The following is an 18,588-nucleotide window of genomic DNA, read 5'->3' as shown; positions in this document are numbered from 1 at the left end:
AAAAACCTTATAAAATTTCTAATGGGAAAACGTACGAAGTTCTCGCAGTGAATTATGAATGGTAACGAGCTCCCTCCCCTATTGAGTTCGAGTTTGTTTCTTTTGTGATTCACTGCGGTTGTCGACGTACACGTAGCGCACCGACAAAATAGCAAGTTGAACTTATAATTGCTATTTCACGAGGCAACGTGCTAAGTTATTTTTGAACTTTGAAACATCAAAATTATTTATGGTCTATTTTAATTTTGTTTATTAACAGTCATTTGTTTGATTCGCATGTTCTGAAAAAGATGATTCAAAATTTATCGTTTTAATATTTGAAGTCAAAGTTTCTTTAAGCGCTTTTGGTATGGGGGAAATGGACTGTACTCGTTTTACTGTCATGCCAAATAGATTAAAATATAAATATTACATAGAATGGAAAATACTAAAAAAATTTTGCTAATGAGCGGAAAAATGCATTATATGAGTTATTTGAAGGTTTATTGGAGGACGTAAGTATAATTGAAATTATCTGAGTGTGAGAAGTAACGTGGTAACTTTAATTTATTAGGAAAATCTACCACTAGTGTTTGAATCAGATCTTTGTAAATCATGTATCAAATTAGTCCAGTCATTATAGTATATTCACCTCGGAATTCGAGGTACCCAGCTGTAAGTCTGTGCCGGTTGACCTGAAGTGATGCTGTGAACGCGCGCTCTCCGCCCTCTATCTCGAAAACGGTTCACCGTATAAAAATTTTTTTTTTAACAAAATTTGTAGAAAATTTTGTATTCTACAATATTGATAATAAATACAAATAGCAAAAAACCCATAGGAAATGAGATATTTCCAAAAAAAGCGCGAAAAGCCGATTTTTGTGACCTTTGACCTTGAAATTTAATAGTTGCTTACAACCTACCATATGTAGGTTTTGAGACAACTTTTAGGGTGTCAATATACAAGACTATTATATTTACAGACTTACAGCTGGGTATCTCGAATTCCGAGATTCTTACCTAATTTAAGCTTAAATGACTGGACTAAATATATTCTTGCAGTTAGAGTAACCAGCACCTCTAAATAATAACTAAATACAGCTTGTATTGGTAATATTTTTATTTACCAAGTATAAACCTATTTCTCAGTAAATTAGTAAACTAAAATCAGACCACTTTGGTCTTTCTCTATTTTAATATTCAGTTACGTACTTCACTTAAAAAGTTTACGTTTGTTGAAGTCGACACGGGTGGTCACTGGTCATATATTGATTGGGCAGCAGCTGGTAATTATATAATAATATTTTATATTCATGGTGTATAATTTTCTTGCAAAAGTGAAAAAATACTTTAAGTTATTAAAAATGTATGCTCTATTGCAAAGTCAATGCATATGAGAGAAATAATTAAAAATGCGCTAAATGATTATATTAAGATGACTTACGTTATTAGTTTATTAACTGGGAATCTGGAAGAGTGAATTAATTTTTGATTTATTGAATAAAATATATTAAGAAAGAATATAAAAATCCAATCAGAGTTGTTTCTGCTTTATAAAATTGTTTTCTGACACTCCTGTTTCTATAATAAACACTCTTGTCTTCTTCAACAGCTTTGTTCTCTTCATTCTAGTGGAAAATGTTAAAGAATCTAAATAGTACAATTACATTTTCAAATTTTTGTCAAAAATAATTTTAAGCCAAATGCTTACTTAATTTACCTCCCATATGAAACACTTTGGCTTTACTAATGGACGTTCAAATAGGTATACAAGAGTTAATCAAGAATATCTTTGATGCCTAGGAGAAATCACAGAATGCAGAAGATTCATAAATGATCTGTGATTTATATTATGCTTTTCATAATGTGCAACTTTCAACGCTGGCCAGGAATCTATGCACGGCATGAAAGCAACTGCACCCAATCTTCTCATTTTACATTTAATCAAAATAGTTCAATGTGTGGTCAATGTGAAAGGCACTTATTCTCCTGGGACACCTCTCAGTATGGGGATACTACAAGGGTCTATTCTTGGACCGTTCCTATTCTTTATTAATTAAACAAATGGTCTATCTATCTAACCTTTAGAAAAAAACACAAGGTAGTTTTATTTGTGGATGACCAAGTTAAAACACTTCTATGTGTGATAAAGGTTAAATTACATTCTTAGTGATACCACAGTAAGACCTTAATTTATTTCATAAAAGTTTTATTTAAAAAAAGAAACACACAACGCCCTTTCTCCTCAGGTCTGGAACATAAATTTCCTGGTGGGTAGTACTTTTTGAATAAGTGACGTAAATTCCTATTACGAGGATATTTATTTTTATATACGAGGAATAAATCATTTCAATGGTTTTTGCTTCGTTAGGCCAAAGAAGTATAACTTCTTGCGTGCATACATAATTACACATACACTTTTTTAATTCCTCGTGCTATTCTACGTTTGTAGAAAGAACAATATTGTAAAAATCTTATAACGATGGCTTTGACAAATTATTATTAAATAACGAATACGGCTGTACGGGCTTGAACCCTTTGCCTATCCTAATACGAATGTCGCAAACGTCAGAAAATTTTAGGAATCAACTTCACCCTGTTACTTCAGTGTTACAGTGATGCGCACACATCTTAAAAGTTCACTCTCATCATTTATTGATAACGCGCCTGAAGAAGTATAACTTCAAAAAAAGGAAAAAAAAGATTAAGTATATGACGACACGAACAATGTTTTTTTTTTAATTCCCAAAATTTAAGCAGTAATGTAACGTGTTTATAGTCTAATTAATTAATGACAATTATTTCTACTATCAGCAATAAACATGGCGAGAACAATGTCTTTGTAATTCCATTAGATATAAGGGTTAGCGTGTGAAAATGTACAGTTTTTCGAGACTTATTCGTCCCTTTTTTCGTAGCCGCGGGGGCGTAGGCGAGGTATTAAAACTTGTTTATCGGATTAGATGAAATTACTAAGTGCTAGAGTTAAGAGGGATTCGGATGTGAGTAGAGGACAGATTAGTTTGAATGGGTTTTTAAGCTTTCGGTAAAGATATTCAGTAACTGACAGGTTCACTGCTATAAAGGGTAGAATGTTCGATTTCTTTTTCCGTATTTTAAAATCAATTATTGCTCAAATATTTTTAAAAGGACAAAACATTTCCATTAACTTTTAACACTCATGTATATATAGCCTTATTCCTATGTGATAGCTTTTAATTGGCCTTATGTTTATTCATATGATTTAACTATATTGTGTTTGTGGCTGAAAGCTTCTCTAATAAAATAAAATAAAAATAGCTTACATTAATATTGGTTTTTTAAACATTCATGGATTCTTGAAAAATCCAAAAATCCTGAGCGGCACTACTGCGCTTGTCCCCTTAAGACATAAAATGTTAAGTTTCATTTGCCCAGTACTTTCACTAGCTACTTAGCTAGCTACTAGCTAGTCTTACACTCGCGAATTGTATGACAATTTGTGTGAGCGTGCGTGCATTGCTCAAAATAGAGGTGAACTGTCAACTTAAATTTTTGTCGACGTCTTCACTATCTATCTAGACGTATAAATAATCTAAGCATTAACAATTAAATTACCTAAATTAGAACTTTATTTTTTAATTACACGAAATGCCAGTTCAGCAGCCAAAACATTTAGAACTTTCTTTCATTTATGGTAAAGCACTACCTAAGAAAATTGCATTAACTGAATTAAATAAGACAATTAATAGAATATTTCGTTACTTGGCCACTATTCAAATAACGAATAATCTAGCTACATTTTGGCAATCAACAAGCTCAAATCAAATCAAATTACCTTTATTGGCAATATTAATAAAGCCTTTTGAATTTCATATCCTTAACATGTTTGTACACATACATGTTAAGTTTACAGTTAAAGTTACGTGATCAGTGGTCTGGTGTTAAGTGATCACCGCCGCCCACATTCTCTTGTAACGCCAGAGGAATCACAGAAGCGTTGCCAGCGTTTGAGGAAGGTGTACGCGCTTTTTTTGCGAAGCTCATTCCACAGATTTGTAGTACGTGGAAGAAAGCTCCTTAAAAACCGCACTGTGGAGGACCGCCACACATCCAGATGGTGGGGATGATATCCTAACTAGTGGCGTGTCGTGCGAAGGTGCAATTCGGCGGCAGGAATCAGGTTAAGTAGCTCTTCGGAACACTCCCCGTGATAAATGCGGTAGAAAACACACAATGAAGCGACGTCCCTACGCAATGCCAAGTGATCTAGCCGTTCACAGAGCACTGGGTCCCCGACAATTCGAGCTGCTCTGCGTTGCACGGTCAAATGGATCGAGCTGATACTGGGGTGCGCCAGACCAGAGATGACAGCAATACTCCATGTGTGGCCGGACCTGCGCTTTGTAGAGCGCTAGAATGTGGGCCGGCTTGAAGTATTGCCGTGCTATATTGATGACGCCCAGTTTCTTCGAAGCCAATTTGGCTTTGCCCTCCAGATGGCCACGGAATTGGCAATCGCTCGAGATTTCGAGACCCAGTATTCCGATAATCAAGACAAATGGTTTTTTTTTGTGGTAAACGCGCAAACTTGAGTCTTCTGGGTGTTAAATTGGACAAGGTTCAATTTACCCTATTCCACGACCTTCTCAAGAGAGGACTCGATAGAAGACACAAGTTTCTCCCGGCACTGGTCGACGATTTCCCGAGAGAGACCTGCATGGCCCGTGTATACGGCATCACCAGTGCTGTCTTCTGCTTAGCAATGTATGTTGGAGGTGTCCAACATATCATTGATATGCAGAAGAAACAGCGTGGGAGCACACAGCCTTGGGGCACTCCAGCGTTCTCGTGCTTCGGGTTTGAGCAATATCCATCGACAACGACCTGTATGCTGCGCCCAGTGAGGAAGCTGGAGGTCCACTTGCATAAACTCTCGGGAATCCCAAATGATGGAATTTTTGAGAGGAGCGCCTTGCCTTGAGCGCCATACACGATCAAAGGCCTTCGCTATATCCAGGCTAACTACCAGGCCTTCCCCCTTGCTTTCAATAGCCGCCGCCCATTTATGTGTTAGGTATTCCAGAAGATCACCTGCCGACCGACCATGGCGAAAGCCGTTCTGCCGGTCGTTGACCAACTGGTGACCCTCTAGGTATACTAAGAGCTTGCGGTTAATTATGCTCTCCATGATTTTGGAGAGCAGGGAGGTAATAGCTATAGGCCTGTAGTTTGCCGGATCCGAGCTGTCTCCTTTTTTTTTTGGATCGGATAGACAAGAGCTGACTTCCATGAGTCAGGGACTACGCCTTTTGAATAAAAGTCCCGCAATAAACGCGTTAGCACCGGCGTCAACTCAGGGGCACACGTTCTAAGCACGATTGGAGAAATGCCATCCGGCCCGCTCGACTCCCTGACATCCAACGAAAACAGAGCTCGCCTAACAGTTTTCTGTCTGAACTGTATTTCAGGCATTGAGCTCTGACACCGCGGGATGGTTGGCGGTATTTTTCCGCTGTCGTCAAGAGTCGAGTAGGAGGCGAAAAGAGCGCACAATAGATCGGCTTTCCCTTTTGCTGTATGGGCCAGGTTGTCATTCCTCATGTGCAACGGCGGCAGGGACGGCTGGTTGAAGTTACCAAGAGCAGCTTTCGACAACGACCAGAACTTGCGTGTTCCTGTCGGGTAACTGGAAAGCTGCTCGCCGATTTTGACAACGATAGATAGCATCTTTTGTGCTATATCCCAGGGGATACTCTTAAGAGAGTGCCGCTTGCGCCTCTACGTTGACGCACGTTTAGCGAGCACTTGCCCAAAGTCAACCTCAGGTGGTGTTGAGGCACGTAGGGTCTTGTGGGTCCCACATAACCAACGCAACCGGCTGCGTTGATATGCATGATGCACTTTCTCCCATCGTTTTCCCGGAGGGTAGCCTTTTCTCCTTTGTCTGAGCACAAAAAAATATAAGCATTAGGCGAAACAAGCTATGGAGCGAGTCAGAAAAAGTATGGAAATAGAAGTATGTAGTATGTGTGACTTTACAAATGTTCTAGTAAAGGTTATAAAAATTATAACCTATAAAATTATAATATTGCACTGAGAACTCTGAGAGGTGTACAAACACTTTGCGAACCTCACGGCTAAGCCAGCTTAATACATATTTCCACGGTACGAGTGTCAGATCAATTATTAAACAGGTCTGCGAGCGTCAACTCCACCATTACGATAATACTTTACAAACCACACTCGCAGATCGAGCGCCATCTTGTGCGAGATATGAATAAAACATGTCGGCCGCGACCCGCGTGTGTCTAATGCACTCATCAATTATTACTGGATCCCGCGCGAAAACACAGCTATCATAACGGCTTTAGAGAAATTTATAGTTACTGCACGTTAATCGATGTTTGAAATGGCAAGGAGTTTAAAACTGATGTAAAATGTTCGATTTAGTCCAATTTCAGAATTGGTAAAACGTTAGGTACTGAATTAGTTACTGGGCATACAGCGATATATTGCTAAATTCTGCCTTATTTTTTTTTTGTTTGATGTAACAAACCTGTTTGTAACATTGTTAGCAAAATATAAGCCAAAAGGGCTGTTCTATTTGATGTAGTTATAATGATAATCTAATAAATTTTATAATCACCGTGAGTACTACCTACTTACTTCTTTTAAGGTACTGTGTACTGGACTTGAGAATACAATACCATTGAAATAAATGAATACAATGCCATTGAAATAAATTTATACTTAATATACCATTATGATTCAAGAAAAACTTGGCTTCGGTCTTATCATTGTAATAACTCATAAGATTTATCAAAAAACATACCTTTGACGATAGCTGTATGGCTCTCCCTTTGCTTTTCGCATTTAAGAAAAAAAGCATACTAAGACCTAATTCCTTGGATCTTATATTAAAAATACAACAAGACCAGTTTCCATGCTGCATAAAAAGTTAAAACACAAAAAATAATATTTATATAATTAAAATACACTGGCCTGCAAAAGTAAGTATCACACTTTTCAAATTAAATTTTTTTCTTAACTATAGAAGGTAGAGATTTAAGATTAAAAACGTTTTGTTGCAAATTTTATAGGCTTTAATTCTCAGAAACTAAAATTATATAGTAGTAACATTTTTAACTTAAAAAAGATAAAACAATGAAAATAGACATTTTTAGTTTAGTGTAAGAAAATTCAACTAAATTGTATTACATGTTATTTAATTTTTAATAACTGGTATTGCCTCGTCGAGCTCTGATTACAGCTTCGAGCCGGTTTGGCATACTTACCACTAGGTTTCGGAGCCGATGTTGGGGAATATTCTCCCATTCTTCTACCAGGGCCTGCTTTAGTGCCCTGAGGCTAGTAGGAGGTGGTCTGCGATTTCTGACTAGCCTCCCAAGCTCATCCCAGGCGTGTTCAATCGGGTTGAGATCAGGACTTCTTGATGGCCAAGCCATCACGCTGATACCGACCTCCTGAATATACTTATACGATGTGACGATATATATATACTTGTACGATGTGAGCCGTGTGTGGCCGGGCATTATCATGCATCAGCATCGATCCATCACCCATATTTGCTAAATACGGCCCTGCATACTCATTGAGAATCTCTTGAGCATAACTTTGCCCAGTGAGGGTGCCATTTTCTATGGCCACTAGCTCTGTGCGACCTTCTGAAGATATGCCAGCCCATACATGTACACTGCCTCCACCGTATTGGACTCTTTCTGAGATGCAGGCTTGAAGGTATCGCTCACCAGGTCGCCTGTAAACACTTCGCCTTCCATCAAAAGTGTAAAGGGAGAATCGAGACTCATCTGCAAACAAAATTCTTGACCATTCTTCTTCATCCCACTGCATGTGTTCACGGGCGTATCGCAGTCTCGCTACTCGATGCTGTCTCTCGAGTTTTGGGCCACTCGCTGGTCTTCGGGGTTTCAAATTTGCTTCAGCAAGTCTTCTTCTCTGTACTGTCACTAATGTAGTCCCTACGGGTCTGAAGTAGCTGTTGCTGGACTTCAACGGCATTTTGGTGGCGATTTCTTAACACAGTGGAACTAATATAACGATCTTCTCGGGCACTGGTACACCTGGGTCTGCCATTACAAGGTCTCCTCAGATGGTGTCCAGTCTCTTCTTACCTTCGCTTTACCTTCTGGACCGTTCGTACCGTCACACCTACCATTCTTGCAGTGCGACGCATACTGATGCCTAGTTCCAGAAAAGCCATGATCCTAGCACATTCTTCAACTGAAAGAGGCATGATAAATAAATGTTATGTGCTTTTTAGCATAAATTAATAAAACAAGACCCATCGATCTTGAAAAAAATTTAAAACAGAAAGAAAAATGTGAATGGTAAAATTGAAATTCGGAAATGTGCACTTTGAAAAAGGAATGGTTTTGTTTTTGAAGTTTTTTTTACAGCCAATTCTAAAAAGAAGGTTACCGACTATAAAGTTTTTATGTACAAAATTAAATTCTCTTTGGAGTTCTTTTTATTTCGAAAGTATATCTTGTGAACTTAAAACGTTATCCCAATTTGAAAAGTGTGATACTTACTTTTGAAAGCCAGTGTAGTATTTCTATCAGAAAAGAAGCACTGTTTAATAGTTCAAAGGCACTGTTAAACGTTCAAATTCAAATATTTTTATTTAACATAGGATTAGTTACATCGCTAATTGAATTTTAGTAACTGCCACTTTTTCGAAAATGTATGCCTCAGACCTGAGTAGAACGGCCGCATAAAACTCAATAGGTCTCGTTTTTATATTCAAATTTCGTTACAGTAAAATTGATTATTTAAATAGCCTGAGGTTGGCCGCGCCACTCACATTAATATGAAACTAAGTTTATGCTATAGTTACCTATATTAGGTACATAAACGTTTATTATATTGTATTATATCTAATTGTCAATATGGCTTTAGAAAAGGTGTGTCCACACAACACGCAATTTTTTGACCTAACAAAAACTATAGTAAGAGATGTGGGCAGGGGCAATAAATGTCTCGCAGTTTTCTTAGACATAAAGAAGGCCTTTGACACAGTTTCTATTCCCATTCTTGTGCGCAGATTAGAAGGCCTCGGAATTTGTGACAAAGTCTCTCTCTCTCTACTAGACTACCTAAATGACCGAATTCCGGAAGTAAAGGTTGACCTGTATCATAGCACAATGGAAAATCTGAAATTTAGCGTACCGCAGGGTAGTATCCTCGGCCCGACATTCTTTCTAATCTATATTAACGACTTATGTAACCTCCAGATCGATGGGGCGAGGATATTCACCTATTCATATGACACAGCCATTGTTTTCTCTGCTCCCTCCATTACTGTCCACAACATTACACACACACAGTTTTCAGGTTTGCTTTAATAGTGCTATTTTTCTAAAAATTTTATTTGTAATCATTTTTGTTTATATCTATACTGTTTAATAAATATTAACTATCCGCTAAGAAATTGCGAGACAGTCCCAATACAATTGTCCCAAGACGACTTACTGGGAAGCCCCAACCACTAAAATGTATATGCAATCTTTAAAATAAACGAATAATTAAATTAAGTATACATGAGTCAGTGTTAAATTAAATTTATTTTACCTATTTCCATACATTTAGTCCAGCTTCTTGAATCCGATGTCGTGTGCATACTCCCTGAAACACTGTCGGCAAATGTTCAATCCATACTTGCGGATAAGGCAATGTTTATTGGAACAGGCGCGGCATGACCTTACAAAATAATACACGTGACTTTATAACCTCTTCAAATTGTAGCTCATAAGTCGGTTGAAAACTACTAATACAAGATTTTAGAGATTGCAAAACGCTTATGAATTATCTCAATAACTTCACTAATAGATCAGAGTCGTTAAATACATACCTACTCAGCCAAAGTATTTCAAAAAGGCTTCACCTACTCTGAAAAAAATATAACCTCACTATGGCATTCCATTTTAAAACTTTGACATATTGTATTCATAATATTGTCACAGTTAACATGTATTTTTAAAGAAAACTTTATTTACATACAAATACACCACGAAATGTGGCTCAATCTGCTCAATAATGAATCCTTACGCCTTGGCTGGGTTTACCGTGGTCGTTCTTCTGGTGTTGGTCTTGATTAGCTGGAAATGGAGATCTAAAAAAGTATGCATTTAACATTTATACACTCATTATTGTTGTTATCATGTCATTCTATGATTGTAATCTATTTAGATAATAAAAGTAATACAGTTATTACGATATGGAATAGATAAAACCTTTATTATTACATATTCCTATTTGGTAGGCACGGACTAGTAAAAAAAGGACTCCGCGCCGTGATATTAGCAAGGGAAGCACCTTTATGCTAGTGTGTGTGAGGTTACACAATTTTTTCTCCCTTAAATAATCATATATCCACAAATACTTTTATAGTATTGATTTTACACTTTTTCACAACGCACGACGTCATTTTTTAAATATTTTATTGCGACGCAAACTGATCTGACACAGATGATGGCAAATCTCATAATGGCGGCCGATCGGCTTGTATTAGTGTAAGTGTATGCGTGGGTCTATGCATTTACACGTTTACCGGCACGTTTTGGTTCCTCACTGTTATGTAAGGTGACACGGAGTCCTTCTTTTTTTACTCGTTCGTGTTTGTAGGTATAATTGATTAAATAACTCCTATTATTACGTGCGTGGAATATCCTGACTGGATTTAGCTCAGGACTGAATACAGTAAATATAAGTACTACTGAACCGTTATAATATATATTTTCTGATATTATTCAACTTCAAAACGAAGAGAGGATTTTTATCATGTTCATTCTAAGTTGATATTGAAATTACAAACTTCTTTAGAAATCATTAAAGTTTTGCCAAACAGCAGTACATTGAGCGATTCCAGTATTTTAATGCACATTATGAGTATCCGAAATGCATAAAAAAAGGCGGTATTACCTACCAAGTCTCTTATAATAAACATTTTGCTTGGAATTTGATAATGCTTTTTAATACAATCATTTGCTCGAAAAATAATATATTGATAAATTTATTCTATTCTAGGTAATGTATTTAAAAATTACGTACAATGGCTACCAATTAGTTGGCAAAAATACAATCTAATGATTATAAATGGTATGAATATATTATAAGGTGGAAAGTTCTGATAAAGCTTCTAGGTCCGTCAGAAGCCTCAGAAGGCATGGTAGCTCCTACTCTATATTCTATATCTGTTGTTATCAAGTGTGTTTTGTCTCTTTTCTGCATAGCAATGACGACAGAGTTAAAACACACTTGATCACGTATTGAGACCCCTTCGATAATACAGATCTAATGGTTATTCTTAAAAGATAATTTATTTTTAAGTTAAGGCCGCGTCGAATCACAATAATTTCAGCGAAAAAAGGTAAGAAAGATATCTTTCGTTTGCCGTTGTTCGTTGTACCTAGGTAACACTGAAAATGTTAAGAAAATGAAAAACGGCTTAATGTAGAAAGTTACCAATACTTTTATTGTTTTTCGAAGTAATCTCCGTTCCTCTCTACACATCGTCGTATTCGATGGAACCACTGAGAAAAGCAGTGGGCCCATTCTTCCTTAGGGGTCTCTCTTGTAAGCCAGGCCCAAGAAGGCAGTGTGTAGATAATATAATACTTATACTTTGAAAGCGCCCCCATTTGAGCGCCATCCTATACACAGCGAGGTGTTGAATGTTTTCGTGTGAAATGTAACTGATTTATTGAATATATGTTTTAGACCCGCACTGTACAATCGCAACCATCAACTACTCCTGTACAGCTGGTTCATAAGTTGTGTCCTCATCGCAACGTGGTGCAAAGCTACCTGTTGGAGCAAAAGGACAGCCTAGACGAACATCTCGACGTGCTCACAAGGAAACTTGCTGAAAAGGTAATTAAATTATTTTATACTGGTTTTGTCCGCTATCCTCCACTTAATAAGCGCTACAACCAGGTCGAAAACAAACCTTACCTTAGGTACCTACAACAAAAGCATGTAAAAATAAGGATGGCAACGCTCCTGATATTCCTCTGACATTGCAAGAAACTATGAGCAGCGGTGATCACCATAATATGATCTAGATCCACACGTTCACTCGTTTGTCCTTATGTCACAGAAAAAATCTGAAACCATGCGTACACTACTACTACTACTACTACTACTATTCATAGGAAATTAAATAAAAGCAATCAATATTGTCACTCCACAGGAAGGTAGACTGCAGCTGTCCAAATATAAGATAAGTGAGACGCAGAATGAGATTGAGAACCTGCACGCGATTGACCATGGAGTGCAGCAGAAGTACCGTGAGGTCATGGAGGCGTTGCGGAAAGACCTCACGTTCAACGAGCGGGAGTGCAAGAGGCTGCAAGAGCAGATTGAGTGGGTGTCCAGAAGGCGTGCTGAACTCAATAGTGAGGTAATTAGGCCTCTTGTAAACAGGCGTTTTAAGCCTAAATATTACTAGTATTCTAGAATAGTCGTATATCGGTAAAAGAAAAACAATTAAACATATCCTGTCATATTCATTGAGATTCGTTTAACTTTGTAATTTTTGCGCTACAAATTAATTTTTTATATTATTAATAATTGAATGTTTAATCATTATCAGTGATCATGTAAATTTATTACCAAGGCGATATATCCTGCGTCCATATCCATCTTTCAATCGAATACTCCGACTCCGTAATCGCAAACCGAAGAAAAGTAATATTTGTTTTTTTACGTTTATTCTGTCAATGTCAAGTGTCAAAATACCGTTGCCATTATGAGTCGCACACTTAGATAATTTATACGTCTAGAATCTAGATAGTCTCTCTTGCAGTCTTCCTGTTAGACAACCGAAAAAAAAGGGCAGGCCAATTCCTTTAGTGTGCGTGACAAGCTATTTGTGTTAGTGTTTGCTTGTATGGCTCAAAGTCGAGGCTAACTCTTAACTCAATTTGTTTCGACGTATTCACAGCTGTCATAGTCTACCTAGACGTATAAATAATCCACGGTCGCACAGTACGTTTTTTATATTTAATATAGTATAATATTATTAGGATAGTTTATTCCAAACGCTGGAGTTGCGAATTTTTTCGTTTCAGGTGAACCGAGGTCATAAGTTGTACGGGGACGCTGCACTGAGTCTAGAGGCAAACTTAGCTGAAATGCTACGAGGCCGCATTGTAGATCAAAGAGTCACAGAAAAGCCACTCAACCAGGGATCCATAACATCACTACGGCTCAGGAAGGAACCCCAACTTCCCAAAGCCGCTCTGTTCACCATCAAGCCATCCCCACCGCTATCCAACCAGTCTTTTGAAAGAGTCCGTATGATGGATTAATTTATGTAATTGGTATTGTGATTTTTTTTAATATTTTATTTTATTAAATTATTTGATTGGATTTACTTTGTTTTGTTTTATTATTCATATCCGTACGACCGAGCCTTGCTCGGAATTTTAAGACTGTACAAAAATGAACAAATAAAAGCTAATATAACATCTGCTTTCAGGATCTTCAGGGTCTTCTGCTTTCAGGATCACCCAATGTCCCATCTGAGCTATTACAGTCTTGTATATAGTGGCGAAATTTACCTTTGTATTCTAATGTTATTGTAGCAGTTTCTCATTAAAACACGGATAAAACTATCTTTTTTAAATTGAAACCTAGCTAGATCGATTTATCGTCCCCGAAATCCCCTGTATACTAAATTTTTTGAAAATCGTTGGAGCCGTTTCCGAGATTCAGATTATATATAAGTATTTAAGAATTGCTCGTTTAAAGATATAAGATTATTAATACTATATGCCCCTTATCATAAGCCCCTGAATTTTTCGTATTTCTTGGATTTTATAGTGGGAATAAGTATCGACACGAGCACCACCATAGTAAAGCAGCATCATAATACTCGTATGGCCTTTACGATACTTCTTATGGATCCTCTAAATTAAAAAAAACCTTACGTACATTTCACTCTAGTCGAATTCCAACGTGGACAAGCACTAAGTGCTTGTTCACGTTGTAGCGTTGATAATGCGTAATCAATTTGTATACTCAATGTGTTGTTTTAATATTGAAAATAATGCGGAGCTAATTTCAAACGTGGCTGACTATTGACGACTTGTTAATAAAAAATCTGCTACAGTCACAATTGTTTTTTTTTATGGAAGGGGAGGATAAATGAGCATCTGACTCATATGATCACCTGATGGTAGGTGATCACCGCAGCCCATACCTTTTGTAACAGAGGAATGACAAGAGCGTTGCCGAGCTTATAAGGCGTCGGACGCTAGTATATGAATCGAACCTTTTGTTTATAATGTCAACAATATTTAAATCATAAACGTCTCAAATATGATAATGGGACAACGCGCGCGTAGTGAAAATTAGAACAGGAATAGAACTGTATCTCTCATATTCTCTTTAGTAAAAATGTCATTCAATTTCAACAAAAGCACTTCCAAGAAGGTTTAATCTTTAGACATTAATAAAATGTACTCAAATGCGCACCGAACACAAGAGTGAAGCCACCAAAGCAAATACAAATCCAAAAGCGAATACAAACTCTTCAGATTACTCCATCTGAGTATGTTTTGGTATTCTTATCCTTAGTAATAAATTACAGGAGAGTGCATAGAAACTTGACAATCTATATAACTGAAATAGACACTTCAGAATTTCTTTCATGCAACACAAGAATTTAAGAAATGAAATATTAATTTGCCTTTCATCTTTTTTCTTTTCCGTTTTACATTGGCTTTATCAATTCATTCAACTTATAACTTTTTCTTTTGTACGTACCTATAAGTTATCCGTAAGTAGATTATTTATTTATGCTATTGCGTTAAGGTGCTTACATGTAAATTATATTAAAGTGAACCCTATAAAAGCATTCATTAATTATAACTATAATCTTATACCGTAAAAACAATTAACAGGTTCAAAACAAAACACACTAAAGTGAACGTAACTCCACTATCAAAAACGTATCCAAAGTGAGAGACAAACCGCTGTCCCGACCGACCCCCTTATCTCGTTAATTCCGAGGGTTAAAATCCCCGAAAAAGTGAGCACTTGTCTTGTTTACAAGGTTTTAGATTTTAATTTAGATTGGGGTTGCCATGCGCAGCGCACGAGAATGACGTATACGTCAAACAGTTTGGCGGGAGAATTGGATCTTTACGCGTATGACGTTAGGTCGAGCGATTTGACATTAGGGGTGGCGCGTTTGGATCCATTAAAATCGCATTCGTAGGCGATCGCCTAATACAATATCATCAAGTCTGTGCCAGGGGCTCTTCCTGAATAATTTCGCGGCAATCTGCTCCCATTTATTATGTGCTTGTATAAAAAATATTTTTATTAATTACTCTATTAATACTTCACTACTTTTTTAGAGTATGTGCCTAGGTTAAATTTATGTACCGTACTTACTTCATAATTTCTGAGCTATGCTAATATTCGTAGGTATTATGGTAGGTATACAGGATGTAATTGTTAATGTGATTATTATTCCGTAACTATTACAGATATCAATTATCTAATAGTTATTTGAATCAAAGCTACATTTTATCATCTTGCATCATTTTGAAGAAGCATTAATTTAGATATATTTATAACCATGCAAGGCTAATTGATGCCTTGTTAGAATTTTATAATAATAATAATATAATAATTTATTTCTCTTAAAATCATAGTTTACAGCAGCTAGTGGCCGGAGTCACCTTTTAAGCAAATAATGCCTGTACCAGGTGTCTCCATTAAATTCTAAATTAATTCTAAATTATTATATTATTATATTTTCATTCCAAAGATCAAAAACATAGACAACGGTACAAGTATTCTAATTATCATAATACCTATCCAAGATTATAATATAATCGAAGCGTCAGATAATTTACAAAATTTATATTTAAACCAAACGAAAAATGTACAGGCTTACGTACTGAATGAATTTACTTAGAACAACAACCATGTTTTTGTCTAGATTAACCTGAATATTAAAAATAATAATAATTTAACGTACAAATCGCAAGCGACGATTTACCCAAATAAATCCTCTAAAGTCTAGACTCCTAAACGATTTCGTGGTATTTAGTAAAATAGAACTTCTTCAAAATAAAATAAAGGTTCAATACCTTTATTATATGATGTAATAATTGTAATGATAGACAAAACTAGATAGATACTCGTAGAGCCTAGGTAACTCTATTCCATAAAATCGACAACAAGAAAAATAATCATTCGATAGCAGTTTACAATCACATCTGTGCAGTACAAACAAATGAAGTAGTTATTTGCTTTGATTGTGAACATTTGTTTCGCCCGGGGGTCTAGCATTTATTTAATTGAAGAGCAAACAGGAGCACCGATTCAATTATACTTGACAATTAATTGTAAAACAAATATTAACAATTAGTGTAGATACTAGCCAATAAAAGATTTTTTGTTATTAGTTTTTTGAAGTGAATCTTCTTTGCACTAATAAGGATAAGTTTTTTACGAATGAAACGCAATAATAATAATATTAGTGACACGAAAATGTGGGACGTTTTTGTCCAAGATGAGGGAGAGAGCGACTGAGGTTTTCAAGGAACTTTCTTCGCCGTACTACAAAGCTGTGGAATGAGCTTCCTTGTGTGGTATTTCCGGGATGATACGACATTGGTACTTTCAAAAAAATTGCGTATACCTTCCCTAAAGGCCGCCAACGCTCCTGTGATTCCTCTGGTGTTGGATAAGAATGTGGACGGCGGTGATTACTTAGCACCAGTACCGTACGCTCGTTTGTTCTCCTTTTCCATAAAAAAAGACCGATTGCGAGAGTGAAAAAGGGCAAACGTAGCATGAAGGACATAGCCTTGGAGCGAGAGTAGGGAGAGAGCGAGTGAGAAAGGGAGATTAAGAAAAATACACGCTTTTGGTAGATGTAGTTTTTGAAGGTATTCGTTTAGTATAAAATATTAAAACTTTAGATGGCCATTCTGTCGCATAACGTCTTGCACTACAATAAACGCAAACCTTTTTTATTTATTTACATTATCATTAGCATGTATACAGTGTGTTAACAGTGAGTTAAATATATAAATAAACATTTTGTGATAAATTAGTATAAAATATATAAACGAGATTTAAATATTTGTTTGTCAAAGAAGTTTCACTTCTGACTAGTGTACTTTGTACCCACGCTTTTATATTACTTAAAGATAATTTAATAATTGAATATTGAAATATTTTATAGGCAGCTTTTCTTACCAATTTTAAAAAACATTAGTGTGACTCTCGTAAGTGAGGATTACCGACACTATTCGGCATCGGTTAGGCAGGAGTTTATAATAAGCTCCATCAAGAGTGGTTGTCCGCTGATAACTGGCAAAAAATAAGTAAAAACCATTACAGTAATGTTTTCAAAACAACATCAAATTAAGTAGTAAAAGAAGCGAGCAGTAAGTAAAATAAAAATGTAAATTGTTCGGGCCAGAGACACAAGCCGCGCTCGCATCAAATGCTTTTCTACGAAATACTTTGTCAGCGGTGCTCAAACTGTTGTGATATTTTGGAGGAAAAATATTACAGAGGTAAAATACTATATCATGCACCTAGCTAAGTAAAACCGAAAATGTGTGAATTAATTAGAACTTATAGACAGGCAGACATGCATTTGAAGATATACGATACTAAACACCTCTTATTCATCCATCAGAAACCAATTTTAGTAGCCTGTCAGCACTTCATGCTTAATCTTTATGATATTTATCCCACACTGATGATAGTCTCTCTCTCTCTGCGTCGTAATCCTCAGTACTGAGAGTCGTGACCTGCCTTCTGTTCACTTTCTCTCGTTTGATCGCTCTCCATCTATTCCTGTCTCTGGCAGTGTGAAAGGCATTGTGAACCGGCACCATGATCTGGTCGGACCATCGTGTTGGACTGCGTCCACGAGGCCTCTTCCCATCTATTTTGCCGACCACAATGAGCCTCTCAAGGTTTCCATCGTGCTTCCTTGCGATCTTACCGAAGTATTCTAAGATTCTGCGCAGACATTCGGAAAACAATCGCGAGGAGATCTTGAGTTCACGCAGTATGGAGAGATTAGACCGAAATGCTGTCCACGGGATACGAAGAATCTTTCTCCAGCACCACATCTCAAAGGCGTCAATGCGTTTGCGGTCTGCAGCCTTCAGTGTCCAAGTCTCAGCGCCATACGAAAATATCGAGAAGACTAGGGTCCGTACCAGTTTGGTCTTAGTTTTACGGAAATGTTGCGATCTCTCCAGATTCTTCCAAGCTGAGAAATAGCGCTCTTAGCCATGCCAATTCTCCTGCGCACTTCCCTCTCGCACGAATCGTTACTTATGTTGGAACCCAGGTACGTAAAGTTGTCCACCATTTCTAGGCCCAGGGCACCAGTTAGTTCCAACTTGCAAGATCTATCCACCACCATGACTTTGGTCTTGAACCTGTTTATGGGAAGTCCCATCTCTCCACTAATCTGCTCCCTACGTTCAAGAAGTGCAGCCATTTCTGTCTTATTTGCTGCAGGAAGAGTAGTGTCATCGGCGTAGCGCAAGTTGGTGATTTTCACGCCACCAATTGTGATGCCTCCCTCCCAGTTCC

At 37.0% G+C, this 18,588-nt stretch overlaps 2 protein-coding genes across 2 annotated transcripts; one reads left to right on the top strand and one right to left on the bottom strand.

The window, feature by feature from the left end:
- Positions 1–9,587: 9,587 nt before the first annotated feature.
- LOC126980058 (40S ribosomal protein S29-like) lies at positions 9,588–9,941 on the bottom strand. Its single transcript, XM_050829679.1, has 2 exons — positions 9,934–9,941; positions 9,588–9,702 (listed from the first exon to the last, which is right to left on the bottom strand). The coding sequence occupies exons 1-2, from the start codon at positions 9,939–9,941 to the stop codon at positions 9,588–9,590; spliced, it is 123 nt and encodes a 40-aa protein (XP_050685636.1).
- Positions 9,942–9,956: 15 nt separating this feature from the next.
- LOC126979821 (uncharacterized) lies at positions 9,957–13,374 on the top strand. The gene is made up of 4 exons (XM_050829380.1): positions 9,957–10,122; positions 11,722–11,874; positions 12,194–12,403; positions 13,074–13,374. Exons 1-4 carry the CDS (start codon positions 10,039–10,041, stop codon positions 13,311–13,313), a joined length of 687 nt encoding a protein of 228 aa, XP_050685337.1. The 5' UTR covers positions 9,957–10,038; the 3' UTR covers positions 13,314–13,374.
- The last annotated feature ends 5,214 nt before the right edge of the window (positions 13,375–18,588 follow it).

Source organism: Leptidea sinapis, chromosome 4 (genome assembly GCF_905404315.1).
Source record: "Leptidea sinapis chromosome 4, ilLepSina1.1, whole genome shotgun sequence".
NCBI lineage: Eukaryota > Metazoa > Arthropoda > Insecta > Lepidoptera > Pieridae > Leptidea > Leptidea sinapis.
Note: the sequence above shows the minus strand (reverse complement) of the source record. Positions and strands in the feature narration are given on the sequence as shown.

Bases quoted from the DNA above. Each gene is read 5' to 3' on its own strand.
- LOC126979821 (XM_050829380.1), top strand. From the start codon at position 10,039: ATGAATCCTTACGCCTTGGCTGGGTTTACCGTGGTCGTTCTTCTGGTG. The intron at 11,875-12,193 runs GTAATTAAATTA...GTCACTCCACAG, and splicing joins CAAGGAAACTTGCTGAAAAG to GAAGGTAGACTGCAGCTGTC. The intron at 12,404-13,073 runs GTAATTAGGCCT...TTTTCGTTTCAG, and splicing joins GTGCTGAACTCAATAGTGAG to GTGAACCGAGGTCATAAGTT.